This window comes from Parambassis ranga, chromosome 8, assembly GCF_900634625.1.
Source record: "Parambassis ranga chromosome 8, fParRan2.1, whole genome shotgun sequence".
Lineage (NCBI taxonomy): Eukaryota > Metazoa > Chordata > Actinopteri > Ambassidae > Parambassis > Parambassis ranga.
This window is the reverse complement of record NC_041029.1, coordinates 1,892,001-1,906,646: the sequence shown is the minus strand read 5'-3', so window position 1 is coordinate 1,906,646 and position 14,646 is coordinate 1,892,001. Positions and strand designations below refer to the sequence as shown.

At 41.9% G+C, this 14,646-nt stretch overlaps 3 protein-coding genes across 3 annotated transcripts; all 3 read right to left on the bottom strand.

Annotated features, from left to right (window-relative positions):
• Positions 1-100: 100 nt before the first annotated feature.
• Positions 101-3,140, bottom strand: LOC114439877 (pyrroline-5-carboxylate reductase 1, mitochondrial). The gene is given in 10 exon segments (XM_075353413.1): positions 101-240; positions 243-279; positions 396-449; positions 496-603; positions 773-835; positions 837-869; positions 1,001-1,039; positions 1,041-1,214; positions 2,031-2,210; positions 3,132-3,140. Coding segments are annotated over 10 exon segments (837 nt in total).
• Positions 3,141-3,363: 223 nt separating this feature from the next.
• myadml2 (myeloid associated differentiation marker like 2) lies at positions 3,364-5,181 on the bottom strand. The gene has a single exon (XM_028411176.1). The coding sequence runs from the start codon at positions 4,417-4,419 to the stop codon at positions 3,508-3,510; it is 912 nt and encodes a 303-aa protein (XP_028266977.1). The 5' UTR covers positions 4,420-5,181; the 3' UTR covers positions 3,364-3,507.
• A 1,858-nt stretch (positions 5,182-7,039) lies between these two features.
• notum1a (notum, palmitoleoyl-protein carboxylesterase a) lies at positions 7,040-12,390 on the bottom strand. The gene is made up of 11 exons (XM_028411172.1): positions 11,798-12,390; positions 9,865-9,917; positions 9,684-9,779; positions 9,355-9,415; positions 9,185-9,243; positions 9,001-9,103; positions 8,723-8,914; positions 8,535-8,632; positions 7,740-7,887; positions 7,611-7,658; positions 7,040-7,515 (listed from the first exon to the last, which is right to left on the bottom strand). The coding sequence occupies exons 1-11, from the start codon at positions 12,151-12,153 to the stop codon at positions 7,212-7,214; spliced, it is 1,518 nt and encodes a 505-aa protein (XP_028266973.1). The 5' UTR covers positions 12,154-12,390; the 3' UTR covers positions 7,040-7,211.
• Positions 12,391-14,646: the final 2,256 nt, after the last annotated feature.

Here is a 14,646-nt window from a genome sequence, read left to right as displayed (position 1 = left end):
ATTCTCTTCATGTTCAGTTTTACTATATTAGCTTGTCTGCAGTGGTTTATTGACAGCGTACTACACCATCAGTGATGTCACAAATCACACTTCCTCTGCCTCAGAAATGATCGGTTCTTCTTGTTTCCGGGGTTACTGCTGTTGAAGATGCTGATCCCTCTAGATCGGACCCAAACAGCTTCTGCAGTGACCCCTGCTGCTGTAGCACTTTGTCCGGAGTTGTCTTCTTAATGGCAGAAGGGAGGTTTGCTCTTGGTCAGCCAAAATTTGCAGTTCCTTTATAAAATAAGTATAGGATCATTTATAAAAAATGTGCAAAAAATACATACTATTATAACATAATATATGGGCATAAAGGCAGCTTCATGTGCATGTTCATATGTAAACTAAAAAAAACTATTTATCAGTATTACTTTTATAATATTGATTAGTAGTGTTCCAAATCCATCCTATGAGAAAGATTCTTTCTATATCAATCGACAGTGATGAGGAGGCTGCAGAAACCTCATGTAGGGAGTGGATGGTGGCGCCACCTGGTGAGCAAACGTTGCCCTTGAGCTGTCCAGGGCGTCGCTCTGAGTCTAACAACATTCCAGCAGCTCCCTGTGCACAAGGTCACATTCAGATTATCTACAACATACCCTGCATCTGTACGTTTTAAATATCCAGACTGAGTCAAAGCAAACATTTCTAAAGTATGGAAGTACCACAGACCCACAGTAAAAAAATAAACTAGGCAACATATATATGACTATACTTGTTTAAAATATACAAGCGGGGCTTGGGCTCCGAGGCATACAGCCGGTCTCCTGGGTAAGCCCATGTTCACGCCATGGGCCATCAGCGAGCGCATCTACAGCTGTGAATGCCTGCAAGGCCACAATCATACAAATTGCAATGACAGAAAGAGGGCAACAATTTAAAGGACACATTTTTCAGTACTGCAAAAGGTAAGGCAACGCTGCTGCAGAACACCCTAGACATTCTGTAACTGACTCACATAAGCAGGACCACTGCCACTCAGACCAGTGACAGCATTTAATTAGGTGCTCTTCCACTTCAGTGCAGTAGCCAACACTGGCCATCAGCTGTTCCAAAACCTTTCCATCTTCCACCTCTCCATGAGTGCCTGTGGCGTAGACAGTTGGCCCTGAACGCACCACCACAGGAGTGTTGGTCATGCAGCGTATTACCTTCCTTTTATAGAGCCTTGTCTATATGCATTCAACAAAGAGGGATTCTATAGAATTAAACAGTAACTAAAGCTACAAGTTTGATTTATGGATTGTTAACATGCTTTATGGGATGTAGGTGTATAGGTTTAGTTAGTGATTTGATTTAGTTCCAGATTTTTTATTTGAATTCAGCTTAAATAATAATAATAATGCAATGTGACTGCCCTCAACATTTGTCTTTTGGTGGATGTAGCATCAGGTGGCATGATTGGCGGTCATTTAGCCAATCTCACCCCTTCTTAACTGTGTTCCATAAAAAACGTCTTGAAGGAAACTCTACAGATGAGTCCAGACGCCTCACTTCAACCTTTTGAAATATTATATTTTAAAAATATATCTTTTTTACAATAGGCTACAGGAAGCCACAGGCATTGCACTTGTGGAGTTGGATGTGAAACTGCAAATCATTGGTTCAGTCACATATATAATAAACGTAAACCTTTAGTCCTATCAGCCCAGTCTAAAAGCCAACTGGTTTGAACTCTAGTGTTATCATGGTGAGGGTAATTGGAAAACTCAGTGTGTTTATGTTTGGGTTTTATTAAACTAAAGGTGAACAAACCAATGCTGGTCTCACACATCAGCTTAGTGGTTTTAGAATGCTAACAACCTGTATGTGCATGTAAATGGGTCGAGGATCACCTTCCATGTATTGGACAGTTCTACCACCTCAGACAAATCTGCCTCATCACCATGGTTAAATACTGTAAATAGATATAGCCCACTCATTGTGTTATTTAAGATATTCTAACAAGGCTTAATATATAACTGATTGCATGCACTAGAGCTTTGTACCTTCTCTCTGCAGCTAATAGTGACACCTGCTGCACAGGACCCAGTGAGGTGACGGTCCTCCATATCTGGCCCGGTCTCATCAAGCACAAAAGGACTAATGTGGGGCTTCACAGCCCGGATGACAGCGTCACCTCTGCTTACTGTCTCCTTGTTGGTGGTGGTGAAATTCACACCCAATTTCTGTGAAAAGAGCTGTTTATTATTATTATATAGTTCTCCTGGAGACAAAAGTATTGAGGAATTACATGCTGATGTATTCAACAAAGACACAGCACTCACAGATTGATCACAGCTGTCTACCCCCCGTGGCTGCCTGGGAGACCTGTGTCTGGAGAACTGGCTGTGATTCTTTGGGTGGAAATCAGTGGGCAAATGTTCAGACATCATGTAAAAGTCTGAACCTACATATCAACAACATGTACGCACAGGTGACACAAACGTGATTAACAACCACCACAACTTTAGGCTGACTGCAGCTGTGCCAGGTGGTTTCTGGTTCTGGAAAGTGAAAGTAAACAATGGATAACATGTTAGCGAGTGGTCTAAGAAAAGAGAAGCTATGTGAGGATTTGCATGACTTTCTGTAGTCAGTAGATGGGTATCAGTTAATAATCAAAAGACGTGTTGAGTTTCTCTTCATTCCACTGTAAAATCTCAAAACTCACCTGATTTAATGTGTTATCGTTGCTGTATAAATAAAAGTGAATGGGATCAAAGTAAACTGAAGCTACAGTATGCCGCACTGAGCGTGTGTTACAAGAATATTGAATTTATTATTTAGGTTATTATTTGGAATAGTAAGCAGCAAGATTGCATGGACAAGTCACACATTACATACTTAATTACAATCATAATGATTATATGAATCTATTTTGACCTTTTAATGTATCCTGTGTGGTAAGAGTACATCACACTGAAAAGGTCGGGCTGACCGGTAAACAGCAAAAGATACGGAAATGAGAAACAACTAATTACACAGATACTTTGAACTGATCATGGAACACTACATTATTAGAATACAGGAAGTACATAGTAAAAGAAGGAACAACAAGATAATCAATTTGATGCAGCTTCCACATTTCTTCTGTAGCTATTTGTTACCTTAAACATCATACTAGTGAATGCAATGCATTAAAAAACCTAGAAACATCAATATCTAGTCGAACTGAAAAAGATGTGTCATCTGCAGTAACCCTGTAACAATGGCTTCCTACCTGGCTATCCAAACCCGCCCTCTCTCCCTTTGAATTTTCAGTACAGTACAGTACACCAGCTAACAGTGTTGACAGTAGTCACAAGAAAAGCTGCATCAATGCAGTGCTCTGGTGCTCATGCACATCTGTGAGGAGGGTGCGGCTGTGGAAGAGTGGACAGGTCTTTCATAGCACTGCTCTGCTACTCTGAGTTCAGAGGCAGTTGAACATATAGACACAATAATTACATGGAGCGGCTTTTGTGACACATTGAGGAGCGTTTTTCATACAGCAGAGCTCGACACAAAGCGAATCCTCTGGGAGTACACAAGATCAACAAAATACAAAACCAGGTTAACATTGGTGAAGACCGCCACCACCAGCTTACTGTCCCAGGGACATTCCCCACGCGGGCAGTCTTCAGGACGAGTGGTGGTGCCATACTTCCTATCAAAGCTGAAGATGGGCCAAATGAGTGCAGTGCTGAGGTAGAGAATCACAGCGAAAAATGTATACACAATCACAAACCGATCGAAAGGGAAGCGGAGGGCAGAGGTCCTGCCGGAGACTGTCAGAATGACCACTACCACTGTGACGGAGAAGCACAGGCTATACACCACCACGCAGTACTGGGTAGCAATGTACTGGTTGTACTCACTGTCGTAAGCCAGTGCCCCAAACATGATGCAGGCCACAAAACTCTGGACTACCTTAAGCAGACCTGACACAGTGGCCATGTAGCCCACCACGGCTCCTGGTTTGGCCCGTGTCAGAAACACCTCAGCTCCATACGGGAAGCAGCAGACGCTGGAGCAAACAGTAACAGCAATCCGGTAGATTCGGACTTCACAGCTCTCTTCGTGGCACTCTGTTTCAATGAAGTAAACAGGATAGACCACAGAGGCGGTGATGTACATTAGAGTTGCCAGCATGGCAAAGGCCACAGTGAAGTTATCCCAGGAAATTGGCATACAAGTGTGGAGACGTGTAATGTCCAAGGTAAACACGAGAAGCGTGACTGCAAAACAAAAACACCACACAAACATGCAAAAGGTTCCGTAGCTGGCACTGTACCCTGCGCTGTGGGACACAAGGGCCATTATTGTGCAGCCGAGCAGTAGCTGGCACATACGGGCGAGACCTAAAGGTGAGAGCACAGCCTCTTTGTTGAGGTAGTGTCCTCCATGAGGATCCATGGTCAGCGGTGTCAGAGAGTCTCAGTGCCTGCTCTCTGGGTTGGTGTCCTTGTGGCTTCCTTTCTATTACACAGACCTCACCCTTTTCCTTGGTTTCTTTTTATAGATGGTCCCTAATTACAAATGTCTGTATTTTTCCCAGCGCTAGCCTTATGATTACAGCAGTGTGCTAAACATAAGGTTGCATTTAGGCATGCTTGTAAATGTGCTCAGTAGCTTACAATAATACAAGTTTAAATTGATTTCTCCTTGGGTGTGGAAGTCTGTAAACTCTGCAGATAGAGACGTATTCCAATTAAATAGCACAAATATTAGCCAGTTTATAGAAGTTATATAGATTAAATATACAACACGTCCTGATCTTACTCAAAAAGTATGTATGTCCGTTGAAATGTGGATTTTTTATGGAAGTGTTTATCCAGTGTATCAAAATGTTAAAATAAAGTCATGTCTTCACCAATGAGCTTCCAATAGATGTCACATCCAGTGATCAATAGACCTCAGTGCCAGAAAGGTGGTCCAGCTTTGTTGTCTTGTCAGTCTGCTTGTAATTTCACTCCTGCAGGCCTTCAAAGTCCTTCCAACTGTTGGTCCTGTCACCGGCTCTTCGTCGTGCTGCGTCCGTGCCCCTCTCTTCTTGATTTTGGTGTCCTATACTGTCTCTTTTCTCATGGAAAACACACACTGTTCCCCCGGTGTCAGCGTGCACTCGGTGGACTGCTGGAAGCGGCTGTTTAAATGAAAGTTTGTGCAGATCCCAGTTACAGGCCCTGCCAACTCTATAAATAGGGGGTCTATATTCCACAGACGGGTGGGAGGCTACATGTGGCAGGCCAGCATGGGAGTCGTATTTCTAAGAGGCTGAGTCAGAGCCCAAAGGAAGAAACTGGCAGCTGCCCACACAGTAATGACAGGGATGGAAGCTAAACTTGCATTAAAGACAGAAATTACATACAGGTTGAGAGGGATGATTCCACACAAGATGGTCGCTTTGACCTCTGCATGTGTACAAATGGGTTGTGAGTTGCTTAAAATACTTTAACCTGTGATTTGATTTACAGACTCCAAGGTGACAGCATCTAAAACTGCCTAAAAAACACAAGTTTTTCAGCCCTGCATATTGCTACCAATACTATATCATGAAAAAGTAAACATTGCATATTGTACCAAGTCTGCTGTAAAACTTGTTTTATGTTTCCGCAACTGTTGAAACTCACAGTTTACAAGTTGGCTGGATACGTAAATGAAACTTGGTCACACAGAAACACAGTCTAGCATGGAATAATTCCAACCAATCAGGTTGCTTCTTTCCATCACTGAAACCACCAGTGGGCCATAGCAATTAATACTAAGTGCACTGATATTAGGTGTTATCTAGAAAATGTGTTATGAAACTGTTTTATGATGTATTTTTCATAACAATAATCTCATATGTCAAAATACAAATATCTGTGTTAATGCATATTCTAATGATATGTTTAACATTCATCATTATTTAAATAAGAACAAGACTGCGTAAAATGTTCACCTTGTAATATATGTAACTTTGGGAGGGGGGTCTGATACAAAGACATGCAATCACATCACAAAGAGAAAAACAGCAATGTATTTACAATTTACAAAGAATCACTTCTCTGTGAAAATAGCACTTATAAATATGATTTACATAAGAAAATAAATATGTAAATTACCATTGTAGCTTGAGTTCTTTTTATATTGTTGTTACAAAATATGTTACAGAATAAAATTAGAAATACTTACTTTATGGTAAGAGATATGAAACAGAAGTCCTTTAAAACAACATTATTATATAAAACAATGCCATTACATTTAAAAACAAGTGATTTCTATTATAAAATAATAACAAGGGAGTTACACTAGTGAACCCTGGAAAGAACCGATACAAAAATATACAATTCACAATAGTTCTCCCTTTGAATGTTCATTGCATTGGTGTGAGGACCGAGGTGATCTAGCATGGACATCTGAACAATCCTCTCGTGGTGCTGTAGCCAGTGAGAGTGAGGTATAGACTAGATGTAAGGGCACTGTGGTGGATTCTGTGTGTAGTTATTGGTAGACTTTAGACTTTTAGCACCACAATCAAACTTAACTGGGCACCATAATTCTTCAAGACATGATTTTAACACTGTCAGTAATGGGTTACCATTAAAGGGATATTATCAAAGGACAGGAACCACAGTAAAGCCTGCCTGTTACTTGTTTGACTATATTAGTCAGGATATGTTTGATTTAAAGAAAGTGTTAATCCGACTGGCATAATACAAAGGTTGTATGAGTGTCAGTGTCAGCACAATAGACAGACTTCTACTGTGTGCTATTGTTCTTGAGGTAAAAAGTTTCCTTCCTGATCCAGTGCTTCTCTCCCCTTGTCACACACCCCTGTTTCTGCCTTGGTGTCAGTTAATAGTTGTGTTGCAGGTTGTAAACAGTTTGGAGAAGATGTATGATTAGCCAACAGCATCCTTGTTTTTTCTTTTTAAACAATGAATAGCACAAAGGGTAAAAATCATCCTTAAAACTGGATTACATTCATGGTATTCATTTCTTTTACAAAGGAAAAAAATTGTTTCCACAGATAAAGAGATGTGTGCCGTGTCTTGTTGCCCTGTGTTGACTGAGGTCTGCACTAAACAGGAAGGGGATGGGATTATACTGCAGGTAGAGCAGGTTGCAGATTAGGATGGGTAGCTGGAGGTACTAGCCTGGCCAGAGAGAGACTAGCCGGCTCTGCTTGGTTTAGCTTGGAGACACTGCATGTATGTGTGTTCCTAGCTGCCGCTACTGAGCATGCCCAGTAACTTGTTGGGGTCCATGCCCTGCTGCTGGGCCATTTTCTGCACATCAAAGCCCATGTGCATGAGGAACTGAATGACGGTCATCTCTTGTCCTGTGAACTGGTCTCGGATGGTGGGGCAGGTGGGGTTGCAGTGTGGCCACGGGCAGCTGTCAATCAGGTGCACAGGGCAGCCTTTGGGTGGAGCTTTGTTATTCCTGTTTTCATGAAGACTCCTATCCCAGCAGTGAAGTGCCCGAGGCAGGGAGGTACCTTTGACCTGAACATCAATCCAGTAGCTGCAACACAACACAAGAGGGTGCTGTCAGCTCATATGTAGACACTCTCCTTACATGAAGAGCACTCGTGCACTAAAAGATGAAACCATGCTCACTTTCTGGTTATAACTTCATGTGACAGACATGCTGGAGCAAACATAGCCCTGGAACAAAGAACACAGTCAGCACAATAAGTTCGATAATCCCCCTACAGCATTTCTGCTAAAATGCAGACTTTAGCTTACGGAACGTCTTTGAGCGTGTTCCTCAGCTCAATGCCCAGGTTTTGGATGTAGCGCCACTGGCCTTCCTGCACAGGCTGGCCTGTCAGCTGGATGTTGTCCACTGTTAACTGAGCCTCGTCAAATAACCACTGGACCACAAACACAGGGCCTACACAAGGAGAATGAAGCAGAGCACATTAACACTGTCTGCTTACCTGTTTGTCAATGTATTAAGATTAAGATTAAGAAACCTTTATTAGTCCCACAATGGGGAAATTGCATTTTTGCAACGGCATACAGACAGCAAGGGATAAGTTAAGAAAAAGATATATACATTATAAAATAGACTACCAATAAAAAGATATATACATTATAGAATAGACAGTTTACATATGAACAGTTATTGCACAGATGAGTGGAGGTAGAAGTGGTTTATAAGAAAACTGTACATAGTGCATCAAAAACTAAATAAATAATTTATTGTACACTGTGGTGTGTGAGTATTGCACCTATCAGAAGTGTTTATTATACAGTCTGACAGCAGCAGGAAGGAAAGACCTTCTGAATCTCTCCTTCACACACCGAGGGTGGAGCAGTCTGCCACTGAAGCTGCTCTGCAGGGCTGACAGGGTGTCTTGCAGGGGGTGGGACTCATTGTCCAGCATGGATGTCAGTTTTGTCAGGACCCTCCTGTCACCCACCTCCTGCACTGAGTCCAGAGAGCGGCCCAGGACAGAGCTGGACTTCCTGATGACTCTGTCCAGCTTCTTCCTCTCCCTCTTAGTGATATATGTACCACACAGAACACAAACTCACTCTTTATGGATGGGAAGACTCTGTATCCAAAGAAGCAGTTCCACTCCTCTCCTTCATGGGTTTGTTTGCACTTCTCAGGCACCACTCCTCCCCAGTACCTGACAAACAGGAGGTGATGCTTACATTAGCATCCTCATAATCTCAACACTGCATTCAAATATGCTACTGATTTATTGTTTTTCCCATACTTGATGCCTCTTTTGATGGTCTCAGTGGGGGCACAGCTGACAGCGTCCACACACTCGGTGCAGTCGTACTGCTTGTTGTCCAGGAACCAACCAGAATCAGAGAGGCCTCTCACTTGTATTCCAGTGTGTCCAAGTCTCTCCAGTAGCTCCGCTACACGATCCACGTTCAGGAGAACTCCAGTACCGCCGGCACTGTACACCGCAACATGACACATGCTTATCAGTACGCACACATCAACATAAATGAGAGATAAAAGCGTTTGTGTTCATGAGCGTACCTGCTTCCTGCTAAAAGAAGCACCTTGGCATTGTCTAACCCTTTGTTCAGCAAGTCCTTCACAACCTCCTGAATAATCAGTGAGCCCATGAAGGCATAACCACCTTCACATATAGGGAGAGAAAGAGCGAGGCTGTGAAATGTAATTACAACTACAGCACTATAATTGTGAGGTCATGCCTTACGTTGCTCTGTTTTGACTGTAGCTCCACTCCACACGTCGCTGGAGCAGTAAGGTACGAACCTGCACAACCAACCTCAAATTAATCTTCATAGCTGTAAACAAAAAAGCATCAATGATCACACACGCACCATGCGTGCGCGTGCGCACACACACACACAGAAGTCTGCTTACACCATGTTGGCATTCCACCAGTGAGGGTTTTCCTCCGGCAGTGGAGACAGGATCCCTGTGCCTGTAGAGACACATCAACATATATCATTAGCCATTCTGGCTCTCCTAGACACCTCATCTTACTCTCTGTCATAACAAAAGGATTACAGTTATTACAGAGCAATGATGAAGACTGTTCCTGTGGCAGTGGGCGCCAGGTAACCCCACGTTGCTTCAACACTGTGTCTGACATAATAATAAGGGATCTATTTTTTTCACCCTGTGGTGAGGCCACAGGAAGCTAACGGGAATGGAAACACAGTCATCTACACAAACGAGCTGATGCAGACCTGTTTTAGTTTGGGGCCACTTGGAGGAGCTCATCAATCTCCTCATGGTCTCGTATCGACTATCGCAGTTTTCCTTGGTGAAGCAATACCAACCACCTGCACACAGACACACAAAAAAACATACTGTATCACAGATATTATAAATAATATACATAAAAAAGTGTTTATTCTAAATACTGACCCTCTAAGAATATCAGCCATCGTCTGCTGCCTCGAGACTCCTTAAGGTAGTATCTACAAGAAGCAAACATCAAATAAGACCTTTGTAGACATCATAAACTAAACAACAAGAAATGTCATATAATATGTTAAATATAGATGAAACATCTCCCCACTGTAGACACAGAAGAATACCTTATATACCCTGACCATCATTCTTTGGTCCTTACCACATCCAGAAACCATGATCAATGCCACCCGACCTAATCCTAAACCAAGTACCTCAAATCTGGGTTTTTATTTATATAGATATAGTATTTATATATCTATAAAGTTCTATCTTCAACATTACACAGCTTTAGTGCTTTGAGCTTTTACCAATATGAAGAAACGAGGCACCTAAAGCAATATGCAACACTTGAGATATATATGTTTATATGTGTTTGGCATTTCCATATTTCTAGGCATCTATTGGTCACATATTAATGCATGCATGGATGTGTGCTCTATTGTGTTAGTCCAGAAGAGGGCAACGCTTCATGGTACATGCATCGTTATCCTTCATTCAACAGGATTTACATGTAAAGCAGCAAATGGAGCAGATGCTTCTGTTTGTATTTGATGTCTAAACTCTAAAGCCTGCCACATACATTTAAGGAAAACAGACTTGTCTAATGCTCAGATACTGGATTACATTTCAGTGTTTTATACTCTTATAGTTTGTGTATAGTGCACAAAGTGATTCGTAGTGAGATGGAAAGGAATCTGTGTCAGCCCCACTCAGTTTATCACATGCAAGAGAGGAATGGCAGCGTTAAAGCTTTCCATGTCTTTAAGCATGCATGTGTAACACTGGCATTGTCAGATGGATTAGTAATCTAACTGATAACAGGCACAGTGGATGAATAGGCCATCTGCCAGTAACCGCTTTCTGTGCCTGTCTCTTAAAAAGCCAAAAGCTTTACAGCTCACACACTGCTCTCTCTGAGCTTTAACAGGGATTAGTCGCTCATATCAAATCCTACCTTCATCAAACTGTGACAGTCATCTAAAAGTTGATGGGCAACTGTAACAGTACAATTTATACTGACATCACTGCAAATAATTAACAGCATGCTTACTAATGTTAACACCTTTTACTGTGAATTCCTAAGAGAGGCATGTTTTGCTGTTTTAGACACACATTTCATGCATTATGCCTCCCAGACCCTTTTTACAGCCATGTTCTCTAGACTCATATAACCTAAATAAAGGTTCTCTCACAGACTATATACCTGTGTGATGACAGTGGTCTTTTAGTGATCAACCAAAAACAGAATTAGGTTGCACACTGATTTCTCAACAAATTATCCAACATTTGCAGAGATCCAGTTATTAATCATCATTTTATCGTTTGTTTATATTCAATGTTTTATATATATATATATATATATATATATATATATGTTTTATTATATATTAAGCAACAAGCAAATATAAAACAAGAACCAATCTTAGCCACGTAACTGTATAGGCTGCTGTTAAAATGTTAGAGTCAGACGGACAGAGAGGGTGATGGGCGGGTATCTGAAACTTCAATCTAAACTTTCTGCAAAGCAAATCCTGCATTCTAATTTAAGCCAAAGGAAATGAAGCGGAGACCATGCGGCTATCCGCAAATTTCACGCTTCGCTGACGCAAAGCAGCTGCGAAGCTGAGCCTTATCTGTATTAGAACATGGCACCGTTTAGGGCTTAGACTGTTTTTAATGATTTCTTTTTAATATGCCACTTTAAATGTTTAGTAGAAATAATATTCGGAACATTTTAATTCTCCCTAACGATGGTGATGCGCTCGGATTATGGGTTTATTCAAAGAGAATAAGCAGAAAATGACTCCTACTGTACATGGCCCACACCGAACAGCTGACCCTAGACTGGCCATTTTTGAAATGATTATTATCAGATAGTACATACCCAGCGCTGCTTCCATCGTTGCAGGTAACCGATGTATTTTCCAAAAAGTTCAGCTTCATGTCATGGTCGAGTTTCTGCGCCGAGCATGGATACAGAGACTGCGCCAGGTTCTTCACCTGTGTCATGAAATTATCCATGTTTTCCTCCACCGCGGTGAAATCCAGGGGGAAACTCTCCGCGGCCTCACCCCGATCACCAGCCCGGTACGTGGGAGGAGGAGGAGGAGGAGGAGGAGGTGCGCGTCTTGGTTGTGGATTGCGGCCACCCCGGAACCTCCGTGCGCAAAAAACCCCCGACTGCAGCAGCAGCAGCATCAGAACTGATGAAAGCAGTTTGAAAGCTGCCATCTTAGTCATCTTAGATGTTACACGTCCTTCCTCCAAATAAACTGTATTGCCTTGGGATACGAACAAAAACAGACCTGACGGCGCTGAGAAACTAGTGGCAATTACGCACAAATTTCACTTGCTGTCCTCCAAAATCCTCCAAATGTAGTTTACTGCACTCAAAAGAAGTCTGGGATCAATTCTAATCACGCTGTTACATTTCTGAACATACTTAAATGTTGTTGAAAATGCGCCGAGAAGCAGACAGAACAAGTTGTAGTGCCATACTCGTGTATTTTATTCAAACTTTCCCCCCTTGTGTGTCCGTCCAGCCAATCGCAGAAGCGGGGGCAGGACTCCAGGCAGCGATCAAGGCTTCAGACTGCCCCTCTTTTTTTCTTTTTTTAATTTATTGAGGGAAAATTGTGCAAGCGCTGGTTCTTTTGATCCTCTATGGTTTATTTGATGTGGTTACTTTTATTGGTCTTGACCATTTCCTATTCTACCACAGCTTTATGAAGTGAGACTACGCATCTCTTTACATGCTTGTCTGAAAAGTGGGGAAAAGACAAATATTTGGCTGACGCCATCTTTCACTTCAGGTTTAAAGGAAGATTTCAGAGCTGCTCACCTTTATGGTCATTTCTATAGCTCAGAGCTATGACAGGTTAGCACAATGATAATTGAGTGAGGATGCTTTAGACTTTTTGTAGATCCAGTAGTTCTAGCTGTCAATCAGATCAATTATTAGATCATGTTTTGCCTTCATTTTCTGATGTAGAAACATCACTGATGACATGAAGATTTCATCAGTGTAGAGTAACTTATTGCTCCGTATTGTGCTTAAAGACAGTTAAATGGTATGAAGTCACCAGCAGCACTGATGGTATTCATTGGGAACTTCAAACAGATGCCTGTATAGATTAAAACATGTGGTACGGCCCAGGAGGAATGGCTCTGTCACTGACTGAGTCTAGTCATTTTGACCCATACCTCCCTGTTTTATCACACGTCATCCTCAAAAATGTAACCCTTAAATCTCTAACAGATGGAACACACTCACTACCATGAAGAGATGCCCTGGCTGTGAAACATCTTCCAAGACGTGTGAGCAGCAGATGCTGGCAGAGAAAATGAAGGATCTTGTTTAAAAATGAGCAGCAGGCTCTGTTTAGTTCTGCTACTGTTGATTGTTGACAATAAATATTTCTCACATTCACCCCCCCTTTTAATATCGAATTGATATATATTTGATTATGCAAGTCTGAAGCGTATCCTAGAATTAGGTCAATTAGAAAATGACCCAGCTGTTCTGATGGCAGACCCTCAGAAGTGCCCCCTACAGCCCCCTCCCCACCTTCAGGCCTCCTCTGAAAGTCAAAGCCTGTCTTTCATCTCCGAACAGTTGCATGTGCCCTCATAGATCCACAGGTTTTACTGCTTAAGTCTGGGCTGGCAGGACTGCCTGCCTGGTCACAGCTCCAGGTCTCTTTGCATATGCAGCCTCTCTGCTTCTACTTGCACATCTTCATCACCCCCACCCCCAAATGTTGTTGTTGAGGGTCCATTCATGTTCATCAAATCCTGCTAGTTGGAACTGGTCAAACACATCAGGAGGGTTCAGCCTCTTGAACGGGACAGGCTCTGGCTCACATCATCAGAAACAGGTGGAGGTCCTCATTGGAAGAACAAAGAAATCACATCTATAAAACTTTTATGTCTCCTGGGTAGTTTCTTTAAATTCCTCGAAATTCTCACTTTTCCCACACAAACTATAAACAGCATCAAACATATGATGGCAGGGTAAGGACTGTGGGACTCAGCAACCCTTCGCCGTAGCAGTGGTGAAGTGATTGTATGTAATACAGCACAGGACTTCTACATTTGTTGAAAAGTTCAGGTTCAGAGGCCATTTGATGGATTTTTAACATTATTCTGGATTACACTTGTTTCTCTGAATAAAATGGACCATAGTGTATTTTATTGATTGATTCTATTGAGTAGATAAGCACTTAACTGTGAGTTTGCCAATTTACAAATTTAATGTGACTCTCCTTAACATTTTTTGGAGCGCTCTGACGTGTAACGTGTTCTGATCCCTGTGAAAATATTGCAACTCTCATCTCCTGTTCTGCATCACTAGAAGTATATCCCCTTAACTGCATGCTGTAAATATACAGAGATTTCCATGTACCAATACGCTCATTTATTTCTTTTATGTTGCCTAGAGAATCGGTAACCAACCTTTGATTCTGGCTTAAGAGGTGCCATTTAAGATGTAAATAGAGAATAAGAGAAAGGGAAGCAAGAGACATCTGTTGAGCAGGCTCTCATTTTGTAAGAGGAGGACATCTATTGGTTACAGATGATGCCCTGTTTAAAAAAAAGAACTCTTTTAAGATAGGGCAGGTTGCATTGGATACCTTCTCTCAGGCACCAAGTGGTAATCAAATGATTTCACAGTTGATCTGACAGGTCAGCTGGTTGCAGTTTCATGTTCATATGTCACATCATTCATAATAA